General features: G+C 44.2%; 1 protein-coding gene across 7 annotated transcripts in view; it reads right to left on the reverse strand.

Annotated features, from left to right (window-relative positions):
* The window catches only part of FGGY (FGGY carbohydrate kinase domain containing), a 516,697-nt gene that overhangs the window by 218,784 nt on the left and 285,911 nt on the right, over positions 1-12,002 (reverse strand). For all 7 annotated transcript variants that reach the window (XM_070367946.1, XM_070367945.1, XM_070367942.1 and 4 more), the window contains one exon: positions 2,692-2,795. In XM_070367946.1, coding sequence (XP_070224047.1) covers positions 2,692-2,795 — 104 coding nt within the window. The remainder of the gene's footprint in view (positions 1-2,691; positions 2,796-12,002) is intronic.

The raw sequence follows: 12,002 nt of genomic DNA on the forward strand, positions 1-12,002 counted from the left end.
GTTCTGTTTGGAGAATTTTTCCTGACAGTTGGTGGTTTTACTTGCCAGAACCACAACAAAGAGGGTCCTTGAGCTTCCTGGAGAGTGTTTCCTCAGACCTGCACCTCTCCGAGATCTCACAAAGGTGTCATTGTTGCTGGCTCGCTGGGCGCCCAGCACCTGAGCCAGATCAAAGGCATTTTCCGATGCCAGCATGACCACAGTCTCGCCCTCACCACATAACATTAAAGCTGATGATTAATCCCCTTGGCCCAGGAGGTCCCTTCCCACTCCCAAGTACAAAGCGGGGTGGGGGTGGGGACTTTATTTCCAGCACAACACGACCATAATAAACCGGCATTTTATGGCCCTCATTCATTGCAACCAACTGCAGCTGCCCATCAAACTTGTTAAAGTCCCAACAGTTGCTTCATGTGAGCCTTTTTTATCACTAGGGAAGTGTAATAAGAATCTCCACCATTTCTGAGTGTCTATTATGCATAGGGGATGTATGTACATAACTCATGTTACCCAGCAACCCTTTAAGATGGGCATCCTCACCCTCAGTGTGATGGATCAAGAATCTGAGGCTCAGAGAACTTCAGTAGCTCACATCAGGTCATGGGGTCAAAATGTGCATGAGCAGATGTCCAAACCTACACCTGTCTGACTCTGAAGCCCAAGCTCGCTCCACTCCAGTACTGGCCCTTTAAAACTGTGCACAGCACAGGAAGGCACCGAGGGGATGCATGTGGGACTCAGGCAGAGTTAGACCTGCGTTCTCAGCTCCAGCGTAAGTTTTGTGACCTTGGGAAAATGTCTGGTCTTTCTTAGGGTTTAGTTGCTTAATTTGTAAAATAGATGGTATACAACAAGCCAGCACCATTTCCATGAAGACACCAGGAAATTAAGACATGGGGATGTCATAGACTCACGTTCAAACAGATTTGCTGTTGCTCACAAATCCAAACTGAGTGGGGTAAAAGTATTCAATACTTAAGACTTTATAGGAGAAACCAGGTTAGACGTGTCCCTGTGAAAATGGGAGATGATTGCAACAGGCTTAAAACAGTGTTCAGTGAAGACAAGCTGGATAGTGTAGACTCACAGAGCGGGAGATGAGGGCTGAGTGTCCTGGTGGGCACCTCCTGCCCTCCAGCTCACGGTGGCCTTAGGCCTCCGTAGATTTCTCCCTTCAGGGACAGCCAAGCCTTATGACAGGGCTGCTGAGGGAAAGACAGAGGCCAGGACTTTTCAAGAAGTTCCATTTAAAAGTGTGTCCACAGAAACAAGCAGAAGAAAATTTTTTTGAGGAGGTTTAAGAAGTCCAGTGTACTGTCCTCTTAGGAAGTTGTCTCTAAGCCTGGACCCTTCCTAGGCAGGCACTGTATCCTTTCTGCCCAGCACACCAGTGCTAGCGATGGGGAGCTAGCCCTGGCAAAGTGCTTACTCCCTGTGCGCACACCTCGATTCATCCTCACCGCACTATGAGACACGTACTCTAACTCTCTCATCTCACAGAGGAATCCGGGGTCCAGAGAGGCTAAATGCTGTCTAAGGGCCCATCGTTAGGAAGTGGAGGAACTGGGATTGGAAACCAGTCCGGTGGCCCCATCATCTCTATGAAATGTGTGAGAACCCTGACACCATGTCTGCTGCATACTAGATGCTCAGCTTCTCAAGTTCAATCTGAATCTACACCAAGGGGCCTTGTACCATAGTACCTGTTATCATTCTATCTCACCAATGGGAAGACTCATATCATGCTTATGTCCCCAGGGTTTAGCACAAGAGCAAAGGATCAGTGGATAAGTAAATGTATCAATATTTACTCAACCAAAGTATTACATGGTATAACAGGCTCATTGGTCCCCACAGTAACTAAACACAGTTTCTCAGGGCCTACGAGTTCCTCCACTGTGGTAGGGTTTCTGCCCTGGACTGTATCCCAGATCCCCCTCTAACCCTTCCTCCTGTCTCTAGGCCTTCCTCTTCCTCCCCCAACGCTCCCCTCTATTTTACTCATCTGGGAAAAATCCAAGGATCGTCCATCTAACTTTAACAGAGTAATGCCTTTTAAATAAAAATATGGTAGAAATGGGTACTTATCGAAATGGAATGCTTTCAGACTCAGGCATTTAAAGAAGATATAAATTTTAGGGCAGGCACTAAATTTTAACTGTAATCTTGGAGAAAGCCTTTCCACTAATTCATGGAGAAAAATTAACAGAGTGAAAATTGCTTATCAGTGTGCTTTTGAAGTCATGATATGCAGCCTAATTCTATACATCATCAGACCGCTCCCAGGGAGATGGATTTATATTGACTGAGGGAAAGCCTGGCTGCCAAGGGAAACAGACACCTCTGTGCAGAGAAGACTTGGCTACCCATTAGGGACAGATTGTCTGGGAGTGAGGCATTGCCATCTCTGGATCCGATTTCACTCCTCGCCCCTCAGCTCTCTGGCCCGGGTAATGTCAAAGGTGGGTTCATGCCTTTTTACACTTTTTACAAATCTGACCCCTGTAAAAAGGTCTGGCAAATCAAAGCAAGGCTATTGGAAGGAGCGCTGTGCTTTCCACTCGACATGGCACAGGCGACAGAAAGAGAAGTTGCTGAGGGGGCCCAGGAGCCAGCAGCTCAGATCTCCCCCCTGGCTGGGCTGTCCACCCGAGTGTGGCGGCCCCGCCCTCACCCGCTCGGCAGACTCACGCCCATGTGACAAGAAGATGTTCCACAGATGACAGCCAGCCGTGACGTCACCGGCTGTCCCTCACAGGCGAGGCCGTGCCCCTTCACATCTGCTCCAATCACTCCTGTGAGAAAACAAAACGGAATCCTCTTAAAAAAGAAAGCAAGAAAGCTAGAACACACCCAAGACACTCTTTAATTAATTTATTTTTTAACACCAAACAACGCTGAGAAGGCATTCCAGGTGTAGGCCAGTCTCGACTAGAAACCAAAAGAGCATACCAGCCTGCCAGGGGAACTAAGAGGCCTGTCTATTTTTGCCTTTCTCTGGTCAGGGTATGGCTTCTGGTAAAGAACCTGCCTGTCAAAGCAGGAGATGTAACAGAACTGGGTTGGGTTCGATCTCTGGGTTGGGAAGATCCCCGGGAGAAGGGCATGGCAAACCACTCCAGTATTCTTGTCTGAAGAAACCCATGGACAGAGGAGCCTGGAGGGCTATGATCCACAGGGTTGCAAAGAGCGGGACGTGAACTGAAGCGACTTGGCACACACCAGCACACACAGTGTATGGTCTCGAACACAGGAATAATGATAGCGACTCTAACAGAATGATAGAAGCAATGCTCATCAGTGAGTTTGGGTCCCAAACTACCAGGCACTGTGCTGAATAGTTACAAGTATAGTCTCATTTTATATGAAGCCTGTCACGCTGATGCTATTAACACCACACATTAGTGAAAGAGGGAAGGCCTATGTTTTGGTGAAGTGACCTGTCCAAGATCACATTGCTAGTAAGAAACAGGGCTGAAGGGAACCTAGTTTAACCCATCACATTTCAATCTCAAAGAAGGCAATAGAATCATTCGATGACGGGATCTTCTCAGCATCTCTGGGTCAGCATTCTTAATACTACTCTTTCCAGAACTCTCAGTGTAAAGGGTAGAGTGACTAACAGTAAGTTTCTGTTGAAAGAATGCCAGGTGGCAGAGAGTGTCCCATAAATGGTATAAGCTCAGGCTGCTCCTCCACATGGACTGTGTTCCTTGATACTTACTGGGCAGGTGAAGTTACAAATGCAAGGGGGGAGTTAGACTGTTTAGAGCCTTGGGTCATCCATCATTCATTCAATGAGCACCTTCAACACATAATACAACATACTGGGTTTTATACGTGGGACATGCAAACACGGAAACATTCCCAGTGAGGACACAGGCAGGAGGTGGAGAGCGTCAGGGCAGAGCACAGAGGCTGGGATGTGGGAGAGGACAGCTCCTTCCCGCCTCATGGACTCTGGGCCATGCTGCCCCACGCTCCATGTCTAATCCTCAGTGCTCCTTCCCACCTCCAGACCTCTGCATCCACTCTGCCCTCTGCCTGAAATGCCATTCCCCAACCTCTCTGCCAGGTGAACTCCAATTCCTTCCTAACTCAAATGTTATTTCCTCGGAAGGCTTCCCTGCTCCTCCAGGAAAGATGCTCTCACACCTTCTTGGACTTCCCTAACACACAAGACACTGGTAATTTACAGAATTACTGCACCCCGTCTGTCTCTCTTGCAATCATAAAAGCTGCTGGAAGCTGGCATTGCCTTGCAAACATGCTTAGATCCCCAGCACCGACCACAGTGGCTAGTACACAGTAGGAAGTGAAAGTTCCTATGTGGGGGACGTGATGATAAGATGACAGCTCTTGTCCTAGTGCTGCTCACAGTCCTGTGGGAGGGCGGGAAGGAGAAGCCTAGATGGAGCATTGAAATGCAGGGATCAGATGGGACAGGAAGAACTGCAGGGCCTCTAACCACAGTGGAGAACAATATGGAGGTGTCTTAAAAAACTAAAAACAGAACTATAATGTGATCCAATAAATCCCACCCCAGGGCATATATCCATAGAAAAGTACAATCTGAACGGATTGTACTCTGATGTTCATTGCAGTACTGTTTACAACAGTCAAGACATGGAAGTCACCTGAATGTCCATCAAGAATGAATGGATAAGGAAGATACGGTGTATTTGTGTATACAATGGAATACTCCTCCGTCACAAAAAGAAGGAAATAATGCCATTTGCAGCAACATGGATGGACCTAGATATAAATCAGAGAAAGACAAATAACATATAATATCACTTATGTATGGAATCTAAAAAACACACATATTCAACTTTTTTACAAAACAGGAGTAGAATCACGGATGTAGAAAACAAGCACGTGATTACCAGGGGGAAAGCAGGGATGGAGGAGGACAAACTGGGAGAATGGGATTGGTATGTTGTTCAGTCACTCAGTCATGTCAGACTCTTTGGGACCCCGTGGACTGCAGCACACCAGGCTTCCTGGTCCTTCGCCATTTCCCGGAGCCTGCTCAAACTCATGTCCATTGAGTTGATGACGTCATCCAACCATCTCATCCTCTGCCGTCCCTTTCTTCTCCTACCTTCTATCTTTCCCAGCATCAGGGTCTTTTCCAGTGAATCAGTTCCTTGTATCTGGTGGTCAAACTATCAGAGCTTCAGTTTCAGCATCAGTCCTTCCAATAAATATTCAGGGTTGATTTCCTTTAGGATTGACTGGTTTGCTCTCCTTGAGGTCCAAGGGACTCTCAAGAGTCTTCTCCAACACCATAGTTCAAAAGCATCAATTCTTCGGCAGTCAGCTTTCTTTATAGTCCAACTCTTACATCCATACATGACTACTGGTCCCATCACTTCATGGCAAATAGATGGGGAAACAATGAAAACAGTGACAGACCTTATTTTCTTGGGCTCCAAAATCACTGCAGATGGTGACTACAGACATGAGATTAAAAGACATTTGCTTCTTGGAAGAAAAGCTATGACAAATCTAGACAGCCTATTAGAAAGCCGAAACATTACTTTGCTGGTGAAGGTCCAACTAGTCAAAGCTATGGTTTTTCCAGTAGTCATGTATGGATGTGAGAGTTGGATCATAAAGCAAGCTGAGCACTGAAGAATTGATGCTTTTGAAATGTGGTGTTGGAGAAGACTCTTGAGAGTCCCTTGGATTGCGAGGAGATCAAACCAGTCAATCCTAAAGGAAATGAGTCCTGAATATTCATTGGAAGGACTGATGCTAAAGTTAAAGCCCTAATACTTTGGCCACCTGATGCAAAGAACTGACTCCTTAGAAAAGACTTTGATGCTGGGAAAGATTAAAGGCAGCAGGAAAAGGGGACAACAGAGGATGAGATTGTTGGAATGCATCACTGACTATGATGGACATGAGTTTAAGCAAGCTCTGGGAGTTGGTAATGGACAGGGAAACCTGATGTGCTGCAGTCCATGGGGTTGCAAACCGTCGGACACAACTGAGTGACTGAACTGAACTAAACTGACTACAAAGACCTACTCTATAGCACAGAGAACTCTGATTGATAATCTGCAATGCCCCTTATGGGAAAAGAATCTAAAAAGAGTGGATGTATGTGTAACTGATTCACTTTGCTGCATAGCAGAAACTAACACAACACTGTAAATCAGCTATATGCTACAAAATTTTAAGAAAATAATCAAAGAAGAAGAAAGAGAAGGAGAAGAAGGAGGAGAAATGGGATAAAGAGAAGTAGAAGAAAGGCGGACGAGGAGAATTGCACAGCAGCTTAGCTCACCTTCAGGGATTCAGGGGATTTCCAAGGAGGGGGTCTATGCTGAGTTCTGCAGGAGTCAGGCATGTGAAAGGGTGAAGGTCCATCCTCAAGCCACAGATCCTTAGCTACTGAAGGCTGTGGCTGCTCAACAAGCAGGCTTTTCCAGAAAGCAGGATCTAGTGGGCCACTACGAGGTCTCTTGCATGCCAACAACTTTCTAGGCTTTCTCCTAAAGCTTTTTCTATATTCTACTTTCTTGGGCACAGCGACTTGGAACCTCAGTTATTGTGCAGAGGCCCAGTGGTGGAGGAAAAGCCTCTTTGTAAGTCTCTGTGTTGGTTATCACAGCCTGTTTTGTGTTATCACAGGAATTAGGTCCCAGCTACCAAGTGACTGAAGTCTGGGACTACGGCTGGAAGAGTCCTGGGCCTGAGGGGTTTCACTAAGTCCTGAGCATCATGTGGCTGCCCCTGTGACCCCTGTTTCCCAGACCCGTGTGACCCATGGGACTAGGCCACCCAATCAGGGCCCTGCCAGGAGATCTGAAGGCTTAAGGCACTGGAGAGCCAGAGTGCGTCTCCCCTACTCCCCTCGTGTCAAGGGGCTGCTACTTCATGACTTCAGCTGTGCTGACAGGGCCGAGACTCCCACTCGGCCCATGTGGACCACTATGCCTCTGGTTACACCACCTCCTCCTATGTCCCTCCAGCAAGGGGTGGCAATGGCTTCCATTTTGCTATTTCCCTGACTTGCTTTGCAGGGAATATAACCCTTTACAGCTCCTTCATAATCTAAGTCACCATTTTTATGTATTAAATTCCCTGTTTTTTTGTATATACTTACAGTGCTTTACATTTTTTTCTGGGAAATCCTGGGTGATAAATTTCCCCATCCAGGGCACAAAGACTTTTGACAGAAAGAAACCCTAGATATGAGATCATTTTATTTGAGTTGTATTGGCAGTCTCTCTCTCTGTGAAAGTGTTAGTCGTTCAGTTGTGTCCAACTCTTTGTGACCCCATGGATTGTAGCCTGCCAGGTTCCTCTGTCCATGGAATTTTTTCAGGCCAGAATACTGGAATAGGTAGCTATTCCCTTCTCCAGGGGATCTTCTTGACCCAGGGATTGAACCCAGGTCTCTTGCATTGGCAGGCGGATTCTTTATCATCTGAACCAGCAGGGAAGCCCCCTCTTTCTGTACATGTCTCATTTTATTCTTACAACCACTGAGTGTGATGGGTGTTATTAAAATTCTCATTTTTACAAAGGAAGAAACTGAAGCTTAGAAATGAGAACTGAACCAAGCTCACACAGCTCACCAGAAGCAGGGCTGGGAATCCCATCCAGGTAGCTTGATTTCGAACTGCTGGGTCTAGGTTTTTCTCCAAAATAAAAATCGTATAACCAGGTAGTCAATGTTTACTCATCTGTATACCTCAAAATATTGGGGCCTTACAATACTGATCCTGAGATCCTTGCTGGAAAAGGGGTTGGCCATAGGTGGTCCACCGTGTTATAAGCATGGGCAAGGAATTCCTGCTGATGACTGCTTTTATTGGTCCCATACATATAAAGCATGGGCAAAGGTTATCTTATAGGGTACCTCAATCCTGAAAGGGAGTTATGCAAGGTAAGAAAAGAAATTTGTGGAAAATATTTCTTTGTTTCCTGATTAGCAGATTCATTGTTGATATTACTAGGCTTAGAATCTGAGAATGAGTGTATTACAATGAAAAAAGAATGAATCTCCACAACGTTCTTCATAGCAGCCACACCGATTTGCAGGGTAGAGATAGAGACACAGGCACAGAAAACAGATGTGTGGACACTGGGGTGGGGGCGGGGTGGGAATGGGATGAATTGAGGGTTGGGACTGACTTATATGCATTGCTGTCTATGGAATGGATGACTAATGAGGAACTCCTGTGTGGTGCAGGGAGCTCTGCTCAGTGCACTGTGCTGACCTGGATGGGAGGGAAATCCAAAGGGGATGGGATATATGTATACATATGGCTGATTCACCTTGCTTGTGCAGTGGGAAGTTAGCACAACACTGTGGAGTAACTAAACTCCAATAAAAATTAAAAAATAAAAAATGATTTAAAAGCTGCTGTCACATATTAGAAAAAAAAAGAATGGGATTTGGAGACAGTAAGGTCTGCTATAACATGCAGAAAATAACAATATCACATGGTAGCTGTGATATAGAGGTAATGCTTAAAAATAAAACTTGGATTAATGGGTGCTGTGTCACCACCATCACTATCCAGCATCATCAGTATCCTCTGAACTCTTCTCAAGAGACAGTTGTATTCTTCCTACGTTTTTAGAAAATTGATCAGATGGCTAGGATAGGCTGGATATTGCATTAAAGTCTTTCAATATTGTCTCACAACCTTCACAACATATATTCTTTCTTCCCTTCAACACATACAGAAGCAGCAAAGTAATTTGCCCAAGGTCACAGAGGTATAAGACCAGTGCCAGGATGTGGCATCTTGAATTTATTTGGTCTGACCCTAAAACCCGTTCTTTCTAGAATCCCTCACTTTATAATGTGATAATCATCTTATACAAAGGAAATATATTTATAAGTGTCAGTTCACCAGGGACCATTTACTCAGAGCCATGAGTTTCGAGTTTGAAAATCTGAGTTTGAGCTGAAGTTCTGCCATGAACCACCTGAAAGTCTGAACTATTCCCACACATCCACTAGGAGAGAAGTGGATCACAAATGGAGGTTCTTTTTCAGCCATTTTCAGGATATAACATACACGATTCTTTGAAAATACTGATTCTTTGAAAAAGTGTCACCTGGCCTGGAAACAGGAGGGTTGAAAGAAATCCCTCCCAAGAAGGTATAGTCTCAAGTCCCGAGGGAACATAGAAAATCTCAGGCCAGGCTGGCACAGCACCAGTGAGAGGCAAGAATTGCCTGGTTTCCCCTCCAGAGAGGTTCTGAGCACTCTGCCTAACAGATCTGATCCAAGGGCTGATGCTGCTGAGACCACGTGAGTCTCAGCCCTGGCATCCCTCATTTTGTCTTTGGCCACATAGAGCTTGGAGGTGCCGACCCAGAGAAAAGAGGTCCAAGGTCCAGGAAGCAACAGAGGGGAGGAGGAGCTTTCTCTTTTCTGCATAAACACATTTCACAACCCATAGAGGGATCATGGGCCTCATGTGTACATCAGGAAACAATTCCTAAGACGGGGTTTTGACAAGCACAGCTCTCAGCACTGCTGGGGCCCTTCACATGACTATGCAAGTGTCAGTGAATTCAGCATTCCTCAGAAAGTTTAAAAAGCAAAATTAGCAGCTGAAGAAATAGGCACCAAAAAAAAAAAAAAAAAACCTTGAGAGATTCAACTGCATTTTCCTTGAACCTTGCACAATGTTCAGCTGATGGTAGTTGCTTAACAAAATTTTTTTTGTTGAATGAAAAACAAACAGCTTACTGAGTCAATGAATCAATTCAGGGCCTCTTATTTAATGACTTTTCTCCTTTAGTTCATATCAAGAAATGTGTTTTAAAAACACAGAATTAAAAAGGGAGAATTAAAAACCCATGAACAAGTCTTATTTTCCCTTATGTGCTCTTTCCCTCCCTCTGTCCCATCCACCAAACATCCATCCTCCATCCAAACACTTATTGAATATCGACTCTATTTCTGTCAAAGAAAAAAGAGACTTTGCAAATGTTATGATTAACAGTGGGTTGGTTATCCTGTCATTTATCAAACCACAACCGCTTTGAAAACTTTAAAGGGTTGCACAGAAGGAAACATCCCAAGCTCTGCACTTGTGCCGTAATTATCTCGTACTTCATAGCTACATAAAGTCCTTTACAGTTTGCGAAGCATCCTTAAACACTGTACCCTTCATGAAGATTTTTTAAAAATCCTGTAATATGTGTTATTTTGAGATCACAGTTGAAGAAACCATTTAAGAGAGGTAAAGTAACTTACTCAAGTTTATTTAGCTACTTAGAGGCAGGAGCAGGACTCAATTAGGAGTTTTAACTCTCCTAGTCTGAAGATTTTTTCTTATGTTTGAAAAATAAAAAGGTCTGTTTTAGATGGATTTACATCTTGAAAATGATGCTCTTAAAATAACAACCCAGGTACCTTTCTGAAGAAAAAAAGGATGAGAAGGAATTTGAACATTACCTATGACTGCATGAACTTGAGACTCTTGAACTGGCCATGTGGAGGAATAAACTGACTGATAAATTTCATCAAATGAGCTGTTTGACTAAGCCAGCCAAGGGGTTTAGAGGTTCTTCAGGAAGAGGATCTTTGAAGACCACCAGCCTTGTGTAACCAAAGATTTTTCAATAATTGTAAGCTCCCAGGATTTTTTCTGCAGAGGACCAGACACTAGTTTCTACACAAGAAGATACTGAATTCTGTTGTTTTTATGAATATTCATTCATTTTATATAGAAAATAATAGATGAGTTTGGCACTAGAGTGCTTAAAAACCTGGACTTGTTCATCAGGGGCCCTTGGTTAAGTTTCTTATCTCCTTTACGCATTAGTTTCTACATCTGTACAATTTGAATAATTGTATCCTCCTCATCGGATAGTTGTAAGGATTAGATGTGTTAATATGTGTAAAGTGCTTATACCAGTGCTGTCTGGAGAACATTCTAAGATGACAGAAATGTTCTGTAATTGCATTTTCCAACACAGCAGTCACCAGACATAGATGGCAACTGAGCCCTCAGAATGTGGCTAGTGCAACTGAGGAACGGAATTTTCCATTTTGATTAATTTCAGTAGCACATGTGGCTAAGTGGCTGCTGTATTAGAGCATGCTGAGGACTATATGAATGCTTGCTGTTTTTATTATCGTTGCTATTATTGTTGTCTTCAGACTTAGCCTTGAACCCCATTAACACGTTCTTAGGCAAAAGCCTTGATCTCTAGAACCTCAATTTCCAAATCTAAAGATTCTGGATAACAATGTTTACCTTCCAAAATTGCTGTGGGTGGGGATTAAGTGAGATGTAGGTGGACTCTACCCATACTCAACAAATGGGACCATCAGGTGTGCTTGGCACAAATGTAGAGATTTCCTACTTATTCCTGAATGCTCCTTGCTCAGCCAGGCCACTGAACATTTCCTCATGCTCTTCCTTCTCCTCGGAACGTTCTTCCCCTAGTACACGCCATCCCCCAACAATCTACCAGGGGAACATGGGCTCCAGGGTGCAGACCCAGCTCTTTCATCAGCAGTCTTTCCAGACTGTGACTTCCCCCATCCCCCTGAACACCCCAGTCAGGGAGAACTGGTCAAGCCTCTTGTATCTGTAATGTACTTGTTTGCACAGCTGTCTCCCTCTACCAGACTGTGAGCAGACTGAGGCCAGGGAAGGCCCACTAATTTTGGCTGTTGTTTAATAAATGAATGATGGCATGTTGTACAAGGTATACATAATATTAGTGAAACACAAGATGTTTTCTAGATAAAGGTAGTGGATTTAATCATGGGCAGATACGCTGTGTCTTAAATATGACTGACAGTGAAAGATAAAAGAGTTTTGAAGGACAATTTATAAGTGATGGTAAAAATCTTACTGGAGCCTCACAACTCACCTTGTTTTGAATTGTCAAAATCACTGGTAAAGATAAAGGTCCTAAGACCCTTCTGATTATTGAAACACTGTATTATGTCTCAGACCTTACAAGTATTATTGTATTAAATTCTTAAAATGATCTCAAGAGGTAG

The sequence above is a fragment of the Bos mutus genome, chromosome 3, assembly GCF_027580195.1.
Source record: "Bos mutus isolate GX-2022 chromosome 3, NWIPB_WYAK_1.1, whole genome shotgun sequence".
In the NCBI taxonomy this organism is placed as follows: Eukaryota; Metazoa; Chordata; class Mammalia; order Artiodactyla; family Bovidae; genus Bos; species Bos mutus.